Genomic DNA, 23,253 nt, shown 5'->3' with positions numbered 1-23,253 from the left:
GCAAGATGCCCAATGTCACCTGGCTCGAAGGCACCTTTGCGGAGACGGTGAAGGGGTGGCAGTTGGGGTGGTTCTACATCACTGAGCCACGCGACACCAACTGGGCGGCGGCCCCCGAATTCCGATCCGGAGTTCCGATGCGGCTCACCTCCTGGCAAGAGAGGGGCCTGACCCGGGGTTCCTCGAACGAGCTGACTGGGCTCCAGACGTGTGTCCAGAACATGATAACCAAGGGAATCAAGCTTGTCAACGTGATCCAGGTTATGCTTATCCACCGGATCCTTCCGTGCCAACGCCGGACTTGCTATTTGTGGGAGTTCAACCTGGCCAAACACTAGACGCTACTAGAGCTCTTCGGCACAACGCACGAAGACATCTGGAAAGTGCTTTTCAAGGACGGCGAGACACCACCGCCCACGACCAAGGATTGCTGGCTTAGCTTAAAGCGCCAGGCTAATTCGGTAAGTTCTTTCATGTTTTCAAGGTGTACCCTTTACTGGCATATTTTGAGGAAGGAGTCTAAGCCTTCCTACCAATTTCTTCAGGCCTGGATCGAGATAGCGGGGCAGATTAACTGTCCGGCTCTGCTACCCGAAGACCAAGAAACCCCACTTCTAACGAAGATGTTGTTTCCGGCGCCTTATGAGGTGTCAGAGAAGAAGGCCAAGAAAACGGCCAAGGGGGCCAGGAGTGGCCCTCGCCGAAAAGGTGCCTCGGACATGACGTCCGAAGACGAGACTCACTCTTCGGCCGCCGAAGACGACGACGAGGAGGAGGAAGAAAGCGACTCCCCCCTGAGGGGGGAAGGAAGAAAAGGGCGGCCTCCACAAATCTGGAGGCGAAGGCGCCCAAGAGGGGGAAGGGCTCCCTCGCGGGTAACTCCGCGTGGGATGTCGATAGCAGTCCGGAGCGACCCCCCCCCCCGGACCAAGCCTCGGGCCGCATCGTAAGTACCAAAAACCCTATGCACATCCCAACGTCTGGCCTTTCCGCTTTGTAATATTAATATGTTTAAATTATGCCATTGCAATCCGGCCCGTGACAGCTCCCCGCGATCCTCAACTGGAGGTTCGCTAGATTCAAAGGAGATGGCCAGCGTGTCACCGCCGCCCGCTCACTCTCCCCCGGCCAAGGGTGATGAAGAGGTGGTGTCCGGCTCCGGAGGCTGTCGAGGTTGCGCCAAAAGATAACTCCTCGGTCGCCGAACACATGGGGGAAAAAGCCCCCATGGGGACTGGTGATGGGGGACAAATTCAATTCGGCCCCCAGCCGGATACCATTCCGGAGACCTACGCGGCTCCGGAGTCAAGCGAGCAGCCTTCCCCGAAAGGAGGAGGTGTGCTTGTTCCACTGGTGACCTCTGTCCAATCAGAGGCACCGGATAATCTGCTGGAAGCGCTGCGAGGCGCTTCCATTGTGGATGAACACCGTATCCTTATGGGTACGGTGATCGAGAAGGTTCAGTCCGCCAAAAGCGGACTGACTGAAGCCTGCGCTAGCCTTCTAACAGGCTTTGAGATAAGTAATGTAATTGTAGAAAGAATATCACAGTGTAGACAGTAGCCCCTGATGCTCTATTCGATGTTCGGAAAGAAGAAGCCGAAGAGAGGATCAAAATAATTTTCGCAGGAGTCTAACATAAGATGTCTATGTGAATAAGCAGGCGTCGCTGCTGGCTGCTACCGCCCATACTGCGGAGGCCTCCGGACTGAAACGGAACCTGGAGCGGGCTGAAGAAGAGTTCGGTCTCGTGAAGAAGCAGCTGGAGGACAGCCAAGGTATGCAGTAACCTGCGTGTATATTTAGGAAGGATGAATGGTTCGTGCTGAATAAAGTGTCATGAACTTTATTAGGGGCCACGACCGACGTGGAAGCCCTCAAGAAGGCGTTAGCCGAGGCCAAGGACAAAGCGGCCAAGGAACGCGCCGCGCGCGAGAAGCAGGAGGACCGGGTCGGCGAGGTCGAGCAAGAGCTCCAGGACGCCGTCAAGAAGTACGAGTCCTTGGAGCGTGATTCTAAGACGCAAGAGTCCGAACTTGCGAAGGCCCGCCAGAGTGCACAGGATGCCCCGGCCGAAGCCCAGAGCGCCCTCCAGGAAATCCAGGCTGCCAAGGAGATCGCGGCGGGTAAGGCTTTCATTATGCAAAGCAAGTCTGTGAAGGAAACGTTCATTTTACTTACCCGAATTTGGAGCTCTCCAGGGCCGTTTACGGATTTGCCGCGCAGCATATCAGATGCTGCCAAGTTCTATCGAGACGAAGAAGGGAGTTCTACGGAGAAACTATTCTGGTCTCAATACCTTGGACCAGAACATCCGGTGCCCTTTAGCGACCAGCTGAAACAGCTGGTCGAGCTGCACAAGGCGGCCGAACTAGCAATGAAGGACCTAATAGTCCGGCTATGGCCTGCCGAGCCCGTGCCCAGCAGTTACTTCGGACTTGTGAAGTGGCTTGTGAGTGCCTGCCCACGGCTTGAAGTCATAAAGCGTTCGGTCTGCATTGAAGGTGCGCGGATGGCCTTTGCCCGCGCCAAGATGCACTGGGCGAAGATGGATGCCAAGAAGCTGATGACCGAGGGGCCGCCTGAGGGCAAGGAGCACCGCCGACCCGAGCTACATTTTGATAGTGTCCTGGAGGGATCCCGCCTTGTGGCGGAGCAATGTGCGAAGGATGTTATATTCCCATGAAAACTTTCATGTTATCCTGTCCTGTAATATGAAACAAGGTCCTTGTGTAATATAATGCTTTTGGCTTTAAAAATTTACCTCCTGTGCGGCCATTTATGAAATCCGAGGGTTGGCCAGTCGTCGGCTTCTGCCCCACGTAGAGAGTACGGGGGTGTTCGGGATAAATCTAAACACTCTTTACTCCACATTCTGGTCCTTAAAGGAGGTGTTTAGCGCAACGAACAAGGCAATCAGACTATACGGCCTTTATCGCCCTCACTTAGCCATAGGAGTTTGACAATGAGGATTTTGGCGAAGCCCCTGGTATTCGGAAGGCCGAACTAGGGGCGCTATATGCACCTAATCGGATAAAACCCGATTCCTCACGTAAAGCGAAAAAAACTCTAAGGATTTGAGACCTTTCGAACAGCTGACCAGCTCTCGCCGCATCATGACGGTCAGTTTTCGGCTTTCTCTACTGAGGTGCTCGTCCGGAAGAACCGGGACACAATTGCAGTAGTTCTTCCTTTACTACCCTAGCCGATATAGCGGAACGTAAGGTAGTAAGCACAGGAGCCGGGCAACCCAACTATTGACCAAAGACATGATTCGAAGCCGATGCATATAATGCTATAAGTTCGGGGTGCCGAACTGTACTGTAAAAGTGTTCGGATTTTATTGTCGTATTGCGGTGCTTGATGAAGTCCCTGGCGAAGTAATACGTACCGGAGTGTACGAGTGCGATGAGTAATAAATACAAAGGCGAGGAAAAAACAAGTAATAAGCTGACGCTGCCAATTAATTTCCATTGTGATTTGATTAATACGTCGAGGCGTACTTGTGCAAGTAATGCGATAAGCGAGTAATGCTATTTAACATGCCATGACCAAGAGCGAGCTGCGTGCGGGTATGTAAAACAGGTATAGCGATCGTTAGCAAAGAACACCTGGAGATTCCCTTGTACGTCAAAGCTCCTTCCTTCCTTGGTGTATTTTATCCTTTGACAAGACCAGTAATCAGACCGTCAAAGAAGGCCTATGCAAAAAGAGACAGATGAAAAAGGCTACTAGCAGCGCGGGTAAAATGGCTACTAGCAGCGCGGGTACCCGCGCTAATAGTATCGCGATACAGCTAATAGTTAGTAGTAGCGCGGGTGAAACCCACGCTACTACTAATATTTTAATAGTAGCGCGGGTAATGAAATAGTAGTAGCGCCTCAGGTTTTTTCCCACGCTACTACTAAAAAGTTAGTAGTAGCCTGGATGCAAACCCACGCTACTACTAACGAAGTAGTAGTAGCGCATCTGGTGTTTTCCCACGCTACTACTAACTAATTAGGAATTAAAAAATAAAATCCACCAATTCCATTCTATGCATACAATTCCAACTAAAACAAACACATATTTGCAATAAACCAGCAGCATTACACATCATTACTAATCCAAGATTTATAATAAACCAGCAGCATTAGAGCACATCCTGTAAGAGCATACATATTGTCATGGCTTTTCATGCCTTCAATTAAAACACCTACACTTCTTGAAGTCACTTACTCCCAGCTAGTGCAAACACAGTTACAAGCAAACCAAAATGCATAAAAACACCAAACAGTGGCATCCTATCTCTCCAAATGATCCGCTCCCTCTGCATCCTTGCAAGCATCTTCACGATAAGCAAATCCACAGGAAAAAAAGTCAACTTAGCATGTACTCCCTCTGTCAACTATCCAGAGTAGATTTTATCCATTGCCCTGGCCATGTTCAAGAAACACTAAATCAACTATCCAGAGTAGATTTTCTTCCTTGCGACGAATGAACTGGTTTGCAAACAAAAATAGAACTCCATTACTAAATATTGACTTAATGTGGAAGAAGATAAATTCTGGTACCTTTATAAAAATCTCCCTACTAATGTAGTAGCACATGAAGTAACAATCATAGGTATATCAGCATCATGGTTACAAAAACTTTTGTGCAAAGCTATAAAGCAGTAGAAGTTAGAGACGTGAACCATCAGTTTCACATAGGAAACAGAAACATATGATATTAGATGAAAGGCAGCAAGCATACTCTTTCTCAAACAAACTTCTCGTCTGTGTACATAACAGTAGCATGGAGTGGGCACTGCTAGTGCATGGTTAGAAAACACTCTACTGACCATGCTTTCTACCAAGCTAGATATTTATGCAGTATACCACGTACTAAGCTTGTGGTTAGCTGATCTGTTGGTTTGCTGTAAAATATTAGGGAAAGAAAGGGCGTAAAGGATGATGAGATGATGGACCTACATTCACATTATACCTGATATGAACTGCAGTTACCTTGCTTGCCACCTCATAGATGTTGAAAAAAAAGTCTTGACAGCAAGGAAACTTCAAACAATACTTCCATGGCATCACAAATGAATGACTTCCCTGCACAAATTGTACTGCTAGAATAAGAAAATTAATGCAAGATCCATGATGTGTTCATTACCATTTGTGTCATCCTCTGTATGGTACTTAAGCTATTCCTCTGAATCTGCTGAAAATTGTCTCACCCTCGAGATCTTTAATAAAAGAAATCAACATTTTTGTGATTTAAAGTTCTTTTTTATATGTGATGGTCCTAGCATTCCAAAAAAATATCAGAAATATTCTGAACATAATCTAACGACAGAGGAAAAAGTAATATACACATGTAATATTCATCTTCACTTATTACCTGGGTTCACTGGATGAAAGAAACCAATGTGTTTACAGATAGAGATTATTTAAGTCCATGAAATATCGAATACAAATCAAACTTCTCGAGAAAATTGTTGAATAGAGTGTAGATCTCTATCCTTGTGGTTCAATTAATTGGTTAACCTGCATTGTAGAAAGTCACAGTAGGTTTAGCGCATAAGAAGCAACAGATTTCCGTTGGCAATTACTTGTAGGTTAAACCAAAACTTATCAAATATTATGTCTTTGACATGGCAAGTTATTATTATTAAGCATACTGAATTCACTACCGACACAGGCTGGATGCTTAAAAATATGTAACCTGAACATTTATAAATTCCTTGTCCTTGTTGTACCAGAGGGCTAAACTCAGCAACCTCAAAGAGGTTAGACCATGCTGCCAATACTCAATTAACTTGGACAACACATGGTAACAAAGAATCTAATAAGACTCGTGAAATCCCTATCGCCCTGCCCATAAGAACTAATCATTCCTAATTACATGTGGACTTATGTGCCATATTTCACGAACTTGTGATTCTACTTTAAGAGATTAACTTGTTTGCGAAGTGGAAAACAGTGATAAAATAGGACATCCCAATTTCAATATTCTGATATGGAACTCTAAAGTTTTAGAGGAAACAAATTAGCGGCAAAAGCTTGAGAAACACGAATGCTATGATAAATATTCAATATGCAAATATTGTTAATATTCTGAACTACTGGAGCTCTAAGTATGATAGCCAAAGCATGAGAGGACAATTTGTAAGCTTCTAATCTGCACTATCAATTCCTCATATATACATAAAGGAATAGACCTGAATTTTGTTTAATGAAATAAGAGTATGTTAACTATCAGACTTACCTGCGCAGAGTAACATCCATCGAAAGGCCTGGTAGCTGGAGAGGAACACTCTGGGAGGAACTGCATGCATCATAGTCATAGATGGCATGCCATATATACCTCAAATAGTTATTTTGCAATGCACTGCCACAATTGGAATCTCATATTTAACAGCCCCATCCGTTGTACTGTTAAACTGTTGAAAAGAAAATGAAAGATCAATGGTGCCATCTATCTAGAAGTATAACAAAAATTGTGGAACAACAGTGAAAAAAATGTATACCTGTCTATCTAGAAGTATAAACACATCCTGCGGCTAATAAGTAAAATTATGCACAATCAACAGAATTTTACTGGATCGGTTAATAAGCAAGTTATATGACTTCTAAGCCATTACTTCATTGCAATGGGAAATACTTGGACATGTCACCTATGAATTCTTCTACAACATGTTAACCTTTATGTTCTTTCTTCTAACATTGCCAGCTATAATATGAAATTCATAATACATTTTTATCAGTTCAAGGAGAAGCAAAAAAATTGATAACTAAAGCCATTGGTCCAATGTTTTACGTAACCACCTTAAATCATGTTTCTGATTCTACCGCAAAAGAATTCTAAGCCATAAGTTATAAGATCAGTTCCGTCTGCACATTGTTAATGACGACAGGAACCAACGAAAATTTCAGGTTAAATGTCGTTAACCCCAAAATCAATTGAACCAAGCTTTCAGTAAACGGGCTAGGTTGCAAGGGAATATGCACAACATCTGCATTCTTATAGCCTAGTGCACACAAGCAACATATTCCAAGCAACCGGATATATACATACACTGACATTAGTGAGCCGCTATACAGGTGGAATCGTAGACATTTCAAGCACCGATACAAGAGCAGAAACATGAAGATACGGACCTTGCGGAGCTCGTCCCAGAGCTTGTAGAACTGCGCGTCGTGGGGCCCGCGCGCGTTGTGCGCGAGCTCGTGGAGCATGGTGTCGAGCACCTCCTCGTAGGGGATGAAGTCGAGGTCCCGGCCGTCGCGCCGGAGCCGCAGCTTCACCTCGACGCCCCGGTTGACGTTGAGCCCCAGCAGCCTCGGGTTCTTGGGCCTGTTCCCACAATGAAATCGCCCCGGCGCACGGTATCGGTCAGACGGAGAAGCCGATGGGGGGAACGAGGGATACAGAGGCTAGGGTTAGGGTCTGCTTACGAGAACTCGGAGAGGACCTTGACGCGCCACTTGCGGCGGCGCATGATGGGCTGGACCTGCTTGGCGACGCGGTTGAGGAGCGCGCGGGCCGCCGGCTCCTCGGGCTTCCGCTTGAGCGCCCGGATCTCCCACACCTTGTGCAGGTCGCCCACCTCCATCGCTGCCGCCAGGGACGCCGACCGGGCGGCGCGCAATTTGAAATCGATTTGGGGGTTGGCGGCGAGGCGGGCGGGAGACGAGGGGGGCCTCCAGTTATAGTGTTTTCCCTCCTCGCGCTCGCGCTTCCGCGCGGGGGACTGGTGCTCCTCCTCGTCCGCGCCCATCGCCGGCCGCCGGGAGGAAGGAGGAGAGAGAAGGGGCGGGCAGATGAGGAAGGGGAAGGGAGGGGGAGGAGGAGGAGGTGGGGTGTTGTGCGCGGCCGGTGCTCGCCGGAACCAGCCGGCGTGGGTGGGGGCGGCGGCGAGGAGATCGTGGGGAGAGGAGCCGGGGTGGGGTGGACCGAGGAGATCGTGCGGAGTTCGTGAGAGAGTTTTTTTAGGATGAGAGAGAGAGAGTGGTGGGGTGGGAGTGGATCGGGCCGGGGTGGATGGTGCAGTAGTGGACACGGTTAGTAACAGCGTGGGGGTCTTACTGCACTATAGCTACCTACTTAGTAGTAACCCCTTGCTACTACTATGGCATGTTCTAGGGTATGATGAAGATCATTTAGTAGTAGCGCGGGTTTATACCCCTCGCTACTACTATCAGCGCGGGTTTTATACCCCACGCTGCTACTAATTAGCAGTAGCGCCCGTTTTTAGACCGCGCTGCTGATAAACTTCTGTGTATAAGGTTTTCCCTAGTAGTGGGCTCTATCGATAGACGTCCCTGAGCGCGCGTTTGCGCTCCCTCTTGGGGATGTGTGTAGCATATATCATATTCACCGATTTGACCTGGGGGGGAGACTTCTTCTGTCCCCCTGTGTTCAGTTGCCGGGGCTCCTCGTCATCGTCCTCGCTTTGTGATCCCTTTTCCTTATGTTCGGCGTTTAACTTGCCGACATGTTTAAAAACCCAGCAATCTCTGTTGGTATGGTTGGCTGGCTTGTCTGGGGTGCCATGTATCTGGCACGGGCGGTCAAGTATGCGGTCCAGGCTGGATGGTCCCTGGTTGTTTCTTTCGTACGGCTTCTTTCGCTGACTGGACTTGGAGCCGCTAAATCCGGCGTTAACCGTAGTGTCATCAGTATTATCGCCGTTGCTTCGGCATTTGTTTCTGTTGCGTCGGAGCTTGCCGTTGTTGTTTTTGACCTCGGAGGGGCCTGCCTCGCTGGCTGTGTTTTTGCTGCGAGCAAGCCAACTATCCTCACCCGCGCAAAAGCGGGTCATGAGTGCCGTGAGGGCTGTCATGGATTTTGGCTTTTCCTGGCTGAGGTGGCGGGCGAGCCATTCGTCACATATGCTATGTTTAAAGGCCGCTAGGGCTTCGGCATCCGGACAGTCGACGATCCGGTTCTTTTTAGTTAGGAACCTAGTCCAGAATTTCCTGGCTGACTCTCCAGGTTGCTGGACTATGTGACTTAAGTCATCGGCATCTAGTGGCCGGACATAAGTACCTTGAAAGTTGTCAAGGAAAGCTTCTTCCAAGTCCTCCCAGCTGCCAATGGAATTTTCAGGCAGACTGTTTAGCCAGTGCCGAGCTGGCCCTTTGAGTTTTAGTGGGAGGTATTTGATGGCGTGAAGATCATCCCCGCGGGCCATGTGGATGTGGAGAATGAAATCCTCGATCCATACCGCAGGATCGGTTGTTCCATCGTATGATTTGATGTTTACGGGTTTGAATCCTTCTGGGAATTCATGATCCATTACTTCGTCAGTGAAGCAAAGAGGGTGTGCGGCACCTTTATATCGGGCCGCATCGCGACGCAGCTCCGATGGAGTCCGTCTGTGTTTTTTGGCCCGGGCGTGACTAGGTTTGTCACGTCCGAATGGATAGCTGTCTTCGCGTGTCAAGGCACGTCTTCGCGATCTGTAGATCGATCTTGTGTGTCCTGCTCTACTGTCCAGGTCCTGCCGAAGGTCGTATGTATAACCCCGAGCTGCTTTGTCTCTGCTTCTTCATGGCGGTAGGGCAGGCTGCTGTTCGGCATGAGTTGCCGCTTTATCCCGACTGCGTGGTGGTCGGTCCGCCGCGCTGTCCCGACCGCGTTGCGCGAGGGAGGTATGGGCTTCGGCGCCTCCTCGTCGAACTGAGGTAGCAGTCTGCGTTTCGGGTAACTCTTGGCTGGGCGTTTAAGGCCGTATTCCTCGGCTCCCAGGACATCGGTCCATCTGTCATTGAGCAGGTCTTGATCAGCTTGAAGCTGTTGTTGCTTCTTTTTCAAGCTCCTCGCAGTGGCTATTAGCTGAAGCTTGAAGCGCTCCTGCTCGAGAGGTTCCTCAGGCACGATGAAGTCTTCGTTGCCGAGGCTCGCCTCCTCCTCGGAGAGCGGATGGTAACTACCGTCCTACGAGTCTTCTTCCATGTCTGTTCGTCGGGGCTGACTTGCCCATCTTCCCGATTGTCTCGTCCGACAGCTTGTTCATCGAGTTCCTCTGTGTCTTCAGCACCATCCGGAGTGTTGTCATTTCCTGTGCCGGTGTTGCTATCTCTGCTGCGGCGCGATTTAGAGCGGCGCCGCTGACGCCGGTGCTTTGGTTGTGCCTTAGGAGGGTCCTCCTTCGCTGGGCTTTCCTTGTCATCGCCGTTATTCTTTTTGGGCAGATCCACCATGTATACGTCACTAGTTGAATGCCCGTGCGTTGCCATAGACACACAAAATATGAAGTATATGATGTGAAAAGATTACTCGACAAAGTGATAGCATGGACTTGGATATTTTAAATGAGTGCTTTTTATAGAATATATTTTGACAAAAAAACAATGTCATAGGTAATTCAAAATCTATGAACATGGACAAACTTGTATTTAAATGTAGATAATAACTAAATCATCCGTGAAATTAGCACATCCCTTAAAACACCATAGACACAAACAAATATGACGAAACAGTCACCTACATAGTACATACAAACCAAGTACGTGATAACTACACTCACAAATTGAAACACACAATCATGCGTAATAGGCATAACCAATGTCTACTATCTCTACTACATGCGCCGAGCTTTCTTTGTATACATCCTGTCTCGGGGATCCTTTGTAGACAACTCGCGTGCTAGGAAAGCCCACCTCCACTCAATAAATTGCTGAACAAACTTCATATCAATCAACCCACCTATTATTTTCTGGCGAATATCTGCAAAAATATATATTATAAATGTTGCATTTAATAATATTTAAAATTTGTCTACATATGTTAATAACAATCATAAGTAATTGATTTTTAGTTGATATTAAGTCATAACTACTCACCATCAAGTGCACGTGCTGCAGTATGATCCGGGTTGAATGCAAGGGTGGTGTAATTTGAAGTTTCCAGATTTCCTATTGCCAAGATAAAAAAATATTTAGGTTGACATAACAATACACTTCCTTAGAATATGCAATACATGTATTGGTATAGATGCTTCAATTACCGTATTTGCAATCCTTACGAAGCATAGTGGCAAGGACAATAGATTTATTGCCTTCAGTTGTTGACCACCTATATGAGTTCTGAATCAAGTTGCCACCCCAAATCCCAACAACTATAAGTTTGCCCCTACAATGTGGAATTTTTTTAAATGGTAACCATGTCAAGGACTTTTTGAACTAATTTCGATTATTCGGTATAAAAGAGTTGGAACTATTATGTACCAACTACACATACCACATATCCATGAAGGTGACCTCTCTATATATTTCAGCACCTGGGTATCCCCAATGCGTTCATGTCCATCATAATGAACGACTATGCCAATTATGTCTGTGTCAATTATCATTAGTCAAAATTATATACCAAGATTATCTCTATGTTAGTAAGTATTATATGCTTGAATGCATACCTACGAAAGTGTTTCTTGGACACCTCTGAACTTCTTGGAACGGCATCAAATGCTTGGGATATGTTGGAAATTGAAGTGAGAGAGACTCAACAAATGTCCTTGCGCTGAAGGAACACTCATATGTGTGTTGAATGTATCTACACTCCAGTTCTTCAAAGTTAGGCCGCATAGTAACACCATGAATGATGTACTTACGACCCATGTGCAATGTAATATTGAATCTATTCACTAAATCTTTTCCGGCAACTATAGCCTCGATTTTGGCACCCTTAGAATTGTTTTAGGAAATGTTAGATGATGATAAAACAAATGTCTATTTTAGCAATCTAACATGCTTGAGACTTAGAGTTTTTTCCATAAGAATGAAGTGAAGCTTATCACCACTCGGATTAACCGGGAATTTGACATCTACCCTCACGCAGATGCTACAAGTTCTGAATGTATCAGAATATTCGATGTCGTCGAAGTCTATGAATCTATAACAAATAGCTTAAATTAGCTAACAGGGTTTTCCTTTTCTTTCAAATATGAGAAAGCATGTTAAACTTACCTAGGCTCAACTGGTTTTTTGTGAAGTTTGCAAATGTCCGCTGACGTCTAAGATTAATTGGCGCCATCTAATACAGTTTAACAAAATATGTCACATTTAAATTTGGAAGCAACAGAGTGGCAATAAGGATAGATACAAATCAATAAAATTCTAACACACATGCATAGTACCTCTAAAGTTTGCAATCGATGCCTATTGTTATTGACTTGTATGATAGCAAAATCTGTCAATTGCTGAAGTATATGGACTTTTTGAAATAGATGTCAATCATGCCATCCGATACAATAAGAACACAAAGAAATAGAAAAGCAATGGCAGACCACGAAATCTATAGTCATTTTTTTTCATACCCAGAAGAAGAACCTGCTGGATTTTCGAATGTCGCCTCCAACTTCCTTCTATAAAACAACAGTAGAGCTTGAACCAGATTTCCTGGGAGCAAAGGACATGTGAAAACAAATGTTTTTAGAGAGGCCAATAACTGGACCAACAATAACTTGGAAAAGGAAAATTCATCAAAGTTGTACAACAGGACTACTAATATATATGTGGCCTGCAGCTGCCAAAGTAAAAGAACATCTTTGAGAAGTGAAAATTGCTCTTTGAGAAGTGAAAATTGTTCTTTTGTCGCTAGATTCGGCCATGGCGACGAGTGCTCTCCCACCATTTCACTTGCAGCTAATAAAGCTTAGCGGGAAGAATCAATGAATAATTGTTAAGGTATGCACATGCTGGCTCTCAGATTAATTTTTTTAATGGCTGAATTTATGTATGCATAGTATGAATATAACGACTAAACCACGGGCATTCAGGTAGTACAATATTTAAAAGAAAACTGCTATCAAGAAATGAAGCAACGTTGGTTCAAGCCTCTAAGATGCAAGGATTTACTGGGAGAAGCATAGATTGCTAAAGGAAAGAGCTGAGCTCCATATCTCTCTCATGCATTATTTGTTTCCATTACATCCAAAGAAACTGATTGGCGGGAATGTATGTTACCTTGTTGTGTGGCAGGTAACTTCTCTGTTCAGACCTGACCTGTATGTGGAATGTCGCAGGTGACCGCGGATGATAAAAAGCGACAGTTGCAGCAGAGCTGGATGCGCGTCGTGACCGGAATGCGGCGAGTCTGGCCTGGTCCACGCACCGCGAGTTGGAGCAGCGCCACACGCGGTGTCGTGCGCACCCAGCCGAATCACGTCGACCGCCACCGCCCCTTCACCACGCACCGAGGGCAGGCACGAAGCCGTCGTCCGCTTCACTGCCGCTGCTGATGCCGGCGCGAGGTGAAGACGGCAGCGGTGGCCCGATGAGTAAAAAGGAAGAGAGAATGAGGGAGAACTCAAGACAAGGGAGGTTTGCACCTTTTTATCATGCGGGGTGGGGAGATAACTGCCATAGCTCCACCATCGACGAGCTCGGGGGGGGGGGGGGGGGGGGGGGGGGGGGTTAGAGGGGGTGGGCGGGGAAAGAGGTGCCGCGGCGGACCGGGACGCGTATCGCCATGCGGCGGCGGACGGGCTTGGTCTCTCGTCCGGGGGAGGAAACAGTTCCACTTTTTTTAATCGGTTCGCAGGCCGAGTCTTTTTTTCCTTGAGAGGTGCTATACACACGACAAAAATTACACGATAACTAGACGACGATGGAATCCAGCCGCACATGCTTACACGACTGAGAACAGCAGTAGTCACTGGATATGCTTGTCGTGCACAGGTCGGGCACAAGTATCGTGCGTGAAGCTGTTTCGTTTTTCCTTTGCATTTTGCGGGCGATTCGTAGGCTAAGTGCATATTGCCCAAGACTTTTTTTTTCAAAGAGTAAATATTGTGTCGGTAGATACCGACCGAGATTTTATAACAGAGGGAAAAAAATTTACATGCCTTTGCATATATTTGTTACCATCCCAGAGAGCATAAAATTGAAAATAAGATAATGAGTGCATCTATTTCAGACGAAGCTTAACTTTTTCCCCCTCCAATACATATTGCATCGCAAAAGCTTATAAATAAATAGCCACAACATATGGCAAATACGGAAAACAAATCCATGGAGATGAACAAATAAATTCTGATAAAAAGAAACTATAGTCTGACTACCGATGCGTAGAGATCAAGTCCAGTTTATTATCTCTTATTAACTTCCTACTTGAGGCACTTGAGAATTTCTCGTACATCATACGGGATGTTGTCTTCAGCTTCATTCGCATGATACTCGAGCAAGTGTATCAACAAATTCTTTCTCAACTGATAACCATCCTGCATGTGCAATGTATGATGTTAGCATGCAATTTCGCTTCAAACTTTTTATGAACGTGTAATATAGAATACCCACCGTGCAAATTGGACGAACAAATTTGTTACCATGCCATGAGAGCATAAAATTGAAAACAAAATAACCAGATTCATCCCTGTAGATGAATACACTATCATTATCTTGGGAGGTTATGACAATAAATATAAAATGTGCATATTGATTTTCAGAGTAACTTACCGGTCTACGCTCGTCGGAACATCAATTGGTGATTTACGTGGCCAGAAAAATGTATCAGACTTCCAACCCGGTTGTGCTAATTCGAGTGCATCATTCAGGTAGAATGCAACCCTCTGAAATTTTAATGCATATCTCTCTGAAGATAAGGACGGAATAAGTGGGTCCAAAATAGATACTTGACAGGCATGTTTGTCGATTGCGAACAAGATGAAGTGGCCGAGGAATGCATGAGGAAGCAATATCTACAAGTAACACTCATTTAGAATAAATGTTAATCACGACTACCATATAAAATAGACCAAACTTACCCAATTGCATGATGAGATGGTGTGGTCTATCTCAGTCGAGCTACGAAGCAATGATGCTAGCGCCTGAATATCTGGCTGTACCCGCGAATCTAAATTTCGTGCGGAAGCGAGGGCAGCTTCAATCACGGCCGTCTGGGTAAAAATGGTTAAGGAACATGATGGTGACAATGATAATAATAATTTGTGATGTGCAGTAACTTACACAAAATTGTAGATCCATAAAGCGCACGGGAGGATCTCTTGTCAGTAAGGCCTCGTCACTTGCAAGTATACGTATAGCCATGTTGAAACAATCAATGTCCAACGGCTGGTCCCTGCGGAGTATACCTTGGATCCTTCTAAGACTTAATCCTATCGGATGGGGTTTAGAACTTCGCACCCACTCCTTCCTGTAGATAACAGTTAATAATTGTAACATTGTAATAGTGTATATTGAAACTTTATACTTCTTAGACATGCTCCTTACTCCAAGGAAGTAGCATCATTAATTGACATGATGTGGTTGCATAGTTCATCAACTAAATCTTGCGGGTCCGCGGCCATGATGGGGTTCCGAAGGGGGCTTTTGTCTTCGGCTCCATCATGTGAATCTTGCCGCTTACGCTTTCGGTCCTCCAGAAACTCAACATCAGAATCAGATACATTTTCTTCATTGTCAGATACATTTTCTTCATTGTCAGTCCGATAATATATTGGACTTCCTTTTAACTTATTAAGTTCTGTCTCCAACAATATGACAGCTAATTTTCGTCGAAATTCTTTCATGTCCTCCTACATATAGTAATTAAAAATTTTTGTTAAAAAGCGCCATTGAGATGAAATCTGCTATTAAGAAAAAAGAGATACCTGAGTGAAATTATCAGACAAAATATCTCCAGTCCAATACTCCATACAATTTAACATAAACAATCCACATGACGCGCTACAATATCAAAATATTTCTTTAGGCTTTCATCTCAATATAAATAAAGTATTTAAACAAGTAATAATGTTCATTGTACATGTCTCCATTTATTGTCCAATGTATATCTATTACCTCAATGTTTCGGCTAACAAATAAGACCATATTTTTGCATCAATAATGTTTTCACAAGACTTACTATTCTATCATAAATTTCTCTATAATTCAGTTCAGATTATGAGATGTGTTCATCATACCTATCTGTTTGGATTGGCTCTTGGAACTTGTCTATGACTGTCCAATTCATAATATCGAGGTCCTGCCACCTATCACCTCTCTTAAACTCCGGCATATCACATGCGATTTTTAGATGCTTGTCAAGTCCTTGTAACTATTAAATGGAAAAATTGTCACTACATATTAGAGCAAAGAGAATGTAATGTATAGAGGAAAACACAATAAGCAGACATTTACCGTCATAGTGAGGTCACTGCGGCCCATTCCAACTCCAAGCGAGTCCAGTACCTGTATCTCTCGTTTCTTCGCATTGATTACTGATAGATACCAGTGGCATTTTCTGATGTTAATTGGAAGGAATACCTGAAGTAATAAATATTATATAACACGTAACCACTTTCAGGTAAAAAGATGTGCTTCATTATATTATAAGTGTAGTGAGTTAAGACTGACCATGTCATGCTCCAGAAAAGTATTCACTCGTTTTACAATGTGGCGATGTGTTGCCGGGTCTATCTTATCTTTCTTAAACAGGGAAGACACAAACGTGCTTGCTATGTGTACCTTTCCATCCGCTCTATTTTGCAGATGCTCCCGGGCACTTATGCAGTATATGTATGCATTTATTACCTATAATTTCAAAGATATACTCCATCCATTCCAAAATATAGTGCGCCCGCGCTTCTCGAGGTCGAACTTTGACCATAAATTTAACGAACGAGACCGACTGCGGCGGGTGAAAAAATTACATAATTAAAAACTTCTTTCGAATACGAATTCACTGATATAATTTTTGCTCCCGCCGCAATCGGTCTTGGTAGTTAAATTTACGGTCAAAGTTGAAGCACGGAGATAGAGGAAGCACTACATTGTGGAATGGAGGGAGTAATACATTTAAATTTTGAGACACTGATGTTTAATTACGAGAGTTTGTGTGGTTTGACTTACATCATCATGCAAAAACACATCATCATGCGTAAGGCATCTCATCTCAGCGTTCGTTAATAATGCATCATTGATGTGCACCAACTTCGTTTTTTCATGTAAGGACATGATTGATTTAATAATGGAAATATCGTTCGCTGTGCAAATATAATCTGTCATGGGACAACATGAAGCCAAATTAGTTACATATAAAAAAGGCCAATGAAATGACAAGGTTGATAATCACTGTGAAAGTAAATACCTTGTGGTGTAATATTTGTATTTGCTCTTCTTGGTTTGTTATGACGCGAATTTGCTATTATTTCTATCTGCACATCGATCTTGTTGATAGGTTCTTTTTCATGGTTAACAATATCCATATCTGTCAGTGGCACATTCTGCAAAGTGAAATATATATAGAAATATATGAATTAAATATAGTTCTGCCATATTTTTTTCAGGAATAGTATAATAATTCATATGCAACATGCAAAATAAAAGATTAAAAAGACAGACATCTAAGAAATTTGATAGCAGTGACAGACTGTCTAAATACCTTGGTTCTACTCCTTCCGTTCTTAAATACCTCGGTTCAAACATCGACTACATACGAAGCGAAATGAGTGATTCTACACTCTAAAGTATGTCTTATATATCTGTATGTAGTCTTTTATTAAAATCTCTAAAAAATATATATATACTTCGTATTTAGGAACCAAGGAAGTGCAGCTGTGACTCTCAGTCTCACTCTCTCCTCACCGGAACCGGCTCCTCTACCGTGCCTGCTGGGCACGGCAGGGTGCCGTGCCTTCTTACCCCGCACCTTACACATTGATATGGGCCAGAAAGGCCAGACTCCTTGGTGAAAGTTTATCTAACCAGCCCAACTGTTCACCGGATGCATCACGTTCAACTAAAAAAAATCTATGGCCGCTGCGATATGTCGTGACCATGCTGGAGAATACCTGGGTTCTTTGGCCGTCGTTTTTCGAGGTATGTCTGACCCTACAATCCTTGAAGCATATGCATGCCGGGAGGCGATGGCGTTGGCTGAAGACCTGAACATTCAGCGGGTGCACATTGCAAATGACTGTCAAGCCGTGGTGCAGGATATCAGCAGAGGAAGCAGAGGGCCACATGCAGCGATGCTACATGAAATAACAGCTCGGAAGAGCCTCTTTCTTTCTTGTAATTTTGTTTTCGAACGTATGAATTTTAACTTCGAGGCCCATGATCTCGCAGTTTGCTAGCGGTCTTTCAGTAGGTCGACATGTCTGGTTAGGCATGCCTCATGACCTGAACATTGTACCGGCCCATGAACATTTTGCTTGAATAAAAAGACTGGCGAGATTTCTCAAAAAAAACTAAAAAAATCTGATGCATCACACGCCTGCACATGTCACCTAATTAACTATTTCCCAAACCCAAAAAGAAACGATTTCCCCCATAGAAAAACTAACTTACCATTACGGAGAGCAATTTTTTTTAAAAATATATTTGTATTTTGCTTCGAGCGGGCAACAGTACCATTTCCTACATTTACATATTTTGAAAATTTAGCAAATATATTCATGTATTAGAAACTATAAATCCAGAAAAGACAAAAAAGTTGAGAAACAACATGCAGACAACAGTCGACTTATATACTTAACCAAATTTAAATCGACCGAAATTTTGACAAATAAAGAACGCCATGAGAACATGCAGCCGTGGACTAATGCTGTTAATTTTTTTTATAGAAGACTAATATTGTTAATCAGTAAAAAAAATTGAGAACCATGTTGTTAATCAACGGGCATCAGGTGAGCTGCTGGGCTGCTGATATGGGCTTTTAGTAGTTTCCTGGGCTAGACCATTGCTTTGCTAGGGTCGTAAGAAGGCACGGCACCCTGCCGTGCCAAGCGGGCACGGTAGAGGAGCCGGTTCCCTCCTCACCGCTCTCACTAAGGTGGTAAAAACCCTGTTAGGGGAGCGAGGTGGGACTAAAAACAGCCTGCCACAACCTCTTTAGTACCGGTTCATGCCACGAGACGGTACTAAAGGGGGTGGTCGGGCCACAGCCTGACAACAGCCAACCACTGCCTCGTTAGTACCGGTTGGTGGCATGAACCGGTACTAAAGGTTCGCCACGAACCGGTACTAATGAGCGCCGACCGCCTAGCCGTTGGAACCGGCACTAACGGTCACATTAGTGCCGGTTCAGTTGCAAACCGGGACTAATGTGCTTCACATTAGGCCCTTTTTCTAGTAGTGATAGTGCATGTAGATGGCGGGCGATGCACTGACCTTCCAATAACGAATGCTCTTTGGTGCACTCCCATAAGCTTAGGAAGATCTGGTCCAAGTCTCTCAAATAGTATCTCATTGAAGATCCTAATCGCACCATGTATATACCAAACTCACCGGTCGAAAATCCTTCAAATATGCAACATCAATTTTGGGCAGCAGTGAAACTATCGCCTTGTCAATTGCCAGCAGCCCACTTATGTCCCCGAGATAGAACGCCTCCAAGGCTCTCAAGAAATCCGGCTTGATTGTGTACTAGCAAGAAGAATCAAAATGTCCAGTAAAGCCATTCGGTCCTTGTGCCTTATCTTTCGGCATGGCCTTGATCACTTTCTCCACTTCATCCACCGATAAAGGCATCTCAAGGTGAGATAGGTCAATGACGGGGATGTCCAAGACTCCCAAGTCCATAGTGTAAACACGCTCCGGTGCCTGGCCGCACAAAGCTTAGTAGCAATTTCTTCGTGCCCTGTGAGAATCTCATCCTTGTGCCTCAATGCCGTGATCACTTTTTTTTCTCTATCGGCGCCGTGCATGCTGCCTAAAAACTTTGTATTGGCGTCCCCATCCCGTAGGTATAGCAGTCGCGACCTCTGCCTTGCAACACAACGCTCGAGAGAGCACAACCCAAGCAGCTTGCATCTCAACAGCTTAGCTGGAACTCCTTGCGAGATAATGGACTTTTGTCCATAGCACTATCCAGACATGAAATCACCTTGAGAGCTATCAAAATTTCTAGTTTTACGTTTCCTATCCACCGGTCAGTATCCCTTAGTTTTTGATCCAAAACCACGAACAGGTTCCCCTTAGAGGGACCGAGCTCCACGCCTCTTCCACTATGGGAAAGAAGCCATCCGCCTTTGTCCAAAAGGCTTCAAATCTGAATCTCCGCTCGTTTTGCTCAAATCCAGGTTAGGTTGAGAAGCAATGGACAATGGTCGGAGACCGCCGATCCAAGCACCGCCGGAAGGAAGAGGGGTGCGCCTCCTCCCAAGAATTTGTGCAGGACACATGATCTATTTTTCCAACGTCGGCCGCTCAGGCTCGGTCGACTATGTATATCTCATTCCATTCAAGTACATCTCCTTTAGCTCGAGGGCGTTCAGCTTTGCACAGAAGCGAGTATGCTGGTTGATGGCATTGTTGCTCTTTTAGTAGGTTCAAGTCGCCAATCACCACCCAAGGGCCCGCCGGCAAATCCCTGTTTAGGTGTGTTCCAGAGAGACACTTTTCTAATCCCAAGTGTACACGAAGCACTCCGGTCCTAATATTTTTACAACTAAAGTTGTCATCTGAAAAGAAAAAAAAAACCTAAAACAAACTGAAACTTGCCATCCGATGATCTTTACCCAAGCTATCGGTCGTGTTTGGTGAAGATCTTCCGGTGAAATAGATGCATGCATACATTACGGTTACTCAAGGTAGCTTTGGTCAACAGATTGATCATCCACTACGGTTACTCAAGGTAGCTTTGGTCAACAGATTATTGAAAACCAAAATACTAAGTATGCAAAATTGATCATCCACGTATACCTTACCATCTTGAGAACCTCTCTTTAATTTCTCCTAACTAATGTAACATATAGTAATAAAAAAACCTAAGGGACGAATACACGTTTGTTGCTAATTAATTTCTCAACAGCTACACTACTAATAATCGACCAATTAAGGTAGGTATCTAAAATCTAGTTGGTGTGGGTTGGCATGTAGTATCTGTTTGTGAACCAGGCCTTGTCGGCGACGACCTTGACGCCGTCCTGGTTGCGGTGCCACTCGTAGTAGGCGTGGGTCCTGTTCTTGATGTCCAGCGTGGCGTGGCCGTAGCTGGCCTCCCTGAAGGCGGAGTAGTCCGGCTGCGGCGAGCGGAAGCTGTTGGCGAGCCCCTCGGTGTTGCCGCCGTCGCCGATGTTGACGTAGACGGGCGCGGAGGCGTTGAACTGCGGCGTGGCCTTGCCGTTGGCGATGTCGTAGGCGACGTTGGAGACGCGGTGGGTGCGCTCGTAGGAGTGGACGTGGCCGGCGAGGACGAGGTCGGCCTTGGCGTCGACGAGCCAGCGCTCGAACTGGACGCGCATCGTCTCGCCCTCCATGTAGTGGTAGTCGTTGGTGTTGTACCAGGGCGAGTGCACGCAGACGATGAGCCAGGGGGTCGTCTTGCGGTCGACGCGGCGGAGCTCGTCCTGCAGCCACGTCCACTGCGGCGTGTACTTGCCGTAGGCAGAGTAGGAGGAGAGCATGATGACGTGCGCCGACGCCATCTTCACCGAGTACCAGAGGTGCCCGGTGCTGTTGGACGCGCGGAAAGGGGTGGGGTAGCGGTGCGTGAACGGCTTGAACGGCACCGTCTCGCCGATCTCCGGCGCGTAGTCGATCTCGTGGTTGCCGGCGGTCCAGATCCAGGGCTGGTACGCGACGCTGCGCTCCACGAAGCGCGCCCACGTGTCCCAACGGCGGTTGTCGTGGCCCGGGTGGTTGTCGGCGTAGCACAGGTCGCCGATGAAGAGCACGGCGTCGCCGCCGTTGGCCTCGTAGTGGGCCACCGTGTCGTTTGAGTGGAACGTCTGGCCGAGGTCACCTGCATGCATGCGTTGCACGTACGTACGTACCACTCACAAACATTAATCGATCTACTAGTTGCACTGCACCAAGAAAGAAAGAACCATAACTTGATGATGATACGTACCGATGAGGCCGAACTTGATGGGCGCGTCGGGGCCGGGCTTTGCCGGGGTTTTGAAGGAGAAGGACCTCACGGTGTAGCCGTAGCCGACGGCGTAGTGGTAGACGGTGGCGTGGTCGAGACCGGTGAGCGTGGCGTGGTGGATGTAGGGGGACTGGTAGGTCCCGCCCCAGGTGTAGCGCTGGACGGTGCCCTCGGCCGTGAGGTTGAGGTTGTCGGCGGCGAGGCCGTAGCGGACGACGTTGCTGCCCGGGTGCTCCGGGGTGACCCAGGATACCGTCATGGCGCGGCCGGTCAGATCGCCCTGCGTGATGTGCACCTGCTCCGGCGCATTGTGGCCAGGCGGCTGCCGGAACACGTCGGCGTCGAGCGGCATGACGGGGAGCATCTGCAGGCTCCGCCGGTACGGGCTCGTCACACCGGCGGCCGCGGAGGCGGCGTGCGCCGCCAGGAGGAAGAGCACCGCGAGCACACGCTCCATGTTGGGTTCGTTCTACTAATCGACCGCTGGATCGATCGAACGCCTAATGTATATATAGGCGTGCTGATTCGCACCTGTAGAATATGCTCTCCCTGATCTCCCCCGAGCGGCAAATATGTGTTGTTAATTGAGATTTATTGTGGAATCCAGTTTGTTTGTTTCAGCTTGTCAACCGCATATAAAAAAAAGAGCTTAAAAATAACTGCATATAAAAAATCTTATCTGCTCGCCACGTTAGAAATACTGCTGTGTTTGAAAGAAAAATTGTTACGTTTTAATAAACATCTTTTTTTTTAACGTAGGCATAAACTTTGTCTCATCTATTGATTAATTAAGGAGGGAAAGGAGTTTTTGTTACAACGACACCTTACAACCATGAATAATTACTCTTCTAAAATTATATTCAGAGGATGGGGCGTCGACCCGTTGGCTAGGCAGCTGAGGTTGCTGCCAGCCCACTCGAGTTCGAGTCCTGACTCGGACGCATGGTGTTCGCGGAGTTTCTCCTATAAAAAATGCCAACGAGGGTTAGCCCTTGGGTTGGTCTCATTTTTATTTTATTTTTACATGGACGTTTCTCGTTTCAAATCATCCAACTCACAAGGAGTAGAGGCAGAGACAGCGAAACATATCCGTGTAGGAGTATGTGCTTTATTATGGGCTATATGAAATTGCAGGAATGATTTGGTTTTTAACATGAAGACAAATATCCACATTTTGCAGGTTATCTTTAGGGGCACTGCTTTAATCATATGTGGTCGCTACTCACTCCGACGGAGGCTGGGGAGCGTTTGGTTACTGGATCTATCCGTTGGGAGATGCACTACAGGAATCAGGCACTTTGCCGTCAGGCATGGTTGACAGCAAAGGCATGGATGGCGGAGGCAAAGACCGTTGCCGTCAGCCAGCAGACGACAAAAGGTCCGGCTGAATAGGCTACAACAAAGGCCTCTTTGCCGTCCGCTGGCGGATGGCAAAGCAGCAAAGGTCTTTGCCGTCCGCTGACC

At 46.1% G+C, this 23,253-nt stretch overlaps 3 protein-coding genes and 1 long non-coding RNA gene across 7 annotated transcripts; all 4 read right to left on the bottom strand.

Annotated features, from left to right (window-relative positions):
• Positions 1–4,097: 4,097 nt before the first annotated feature.
• LOC123100533 (DNA-dependent metalloprotease WSS1) lies at positions 4,098–7,966 on the bottom strand. Of its 4 annotated transcripts, none has more exons than XR_006448422.1 (6): positions 7,425–7,966; positions 7,128–7,323; positions 6,235–6,409; positions 5,368–5,513; positions 4,966–5,078; positions 4,098–4,481 (listed from the first exon to the last, which is right to left on the bottom strand). XR_006448422.1 is itself a non-coding variant. In XM_044522448.1 (3 exons), exons 1-3 carry the CDS (start codon positions 7,745–7,747, stop codon positions 6,335–6,337), a joined length of 594 nt encoding a protein of 197 aa, XP_044378383.1. In that variant the 5' UTR covers positions 7,748–7,966; the 3' UTR covers positions 5,551–6,334. The 4 variants fall into 4 exon arrangements, 1 of the variants encoding a protein (XP_044378383.1); XR_006448423.1 differs by having other exon boundaries at positions 4,098–4,415; XR_006448421.1 differs by having other exon boundaries at positions 4,098–5,078.
• Positions 7,967–14,123: 6,157 nt separating this feature from the next.
• LOC123100532 (uncharacterized) lies at positions 14,124–14,601 on the bottom strand. The gene is made up of 3 exons (XR_006448420.1): positions 14,430–14,601; positions 14,271–14,346; positions 14,124–14,194 (listed from the first exon to the last, which is right to left on the bottom strand). It is a non-coding gene; the product is annotated as an uncharacterized lncRNA (long non-coding RNA).
• Positions 14,602–15,014: 413 nt separating this feature from the next.
• On the bottom strand, positions 15,015–16,118 carry LOC123097134 (uncharacterized). The gene is made up of 5 exons (XM_044518888.1): positions 16,113–16,118; positions 15,896–16,029; positions 15,584–15,659; positions 15,204–15,508; positions 15,015–15,122 (listed from the first exon to the last, which is right to left on the bottom strand). The coding sequence occupies exons 1-5, from the start codon at positions 16,116–16,118 to the stop codon at positions 15,089–15,091; spliced, it is 555 nt and encodes a 184-aa protein (XP_044374823.1). The 3' UTR covers positions 15,015–15,088.
• A 4,507-nt stretch (positions 16,119–20,625) lies between these two features.
• Positions 20,626–22,346, bottom strand: LOC123100531 (purple acid phosphatase 2). The gene is made up of 2 exons (XM_044522447.1): positions 21,769–22,346; positions 20,626–21,660 (listed from the first exon to the last, which is right to left on the bottom strand). Exons 1-2 carry the CDS (start codon positions 22,244–22,246, stop codon positions 20,771–20,773), a joined length of 1,368 nt encoding a protein of 455 aa, XP_044378382.1. The 5' UTR covers positions 22,247–22,346; the 3' UTR covers positions 20,626–20,770.
• Positions 22,347–23,253: the final 907 nt, after the last annotated feature.

The sequence above is a fragment of the Triticum aestivum genome, chromosome 4D (genome assembly GCF_018294505.1).
Source record: "Triticum aestivum cultivar Chinese Spring chromosome 4D, IWGSC CS RefSeq v2.1, whole genome shotgun sequence".
Classification (NCBI taxonomy): domain Eukaryota; kingdom Viridiplantae; phylum Streptophyta; class Magnoliopsida; order Poales; family Poaceae; genus Triticum; species Triticum aestivum.
Note: the sequence above shows the minus strand (reverse complement) of the source record. Positions and strands in the feature narration are given on the sequence as shown.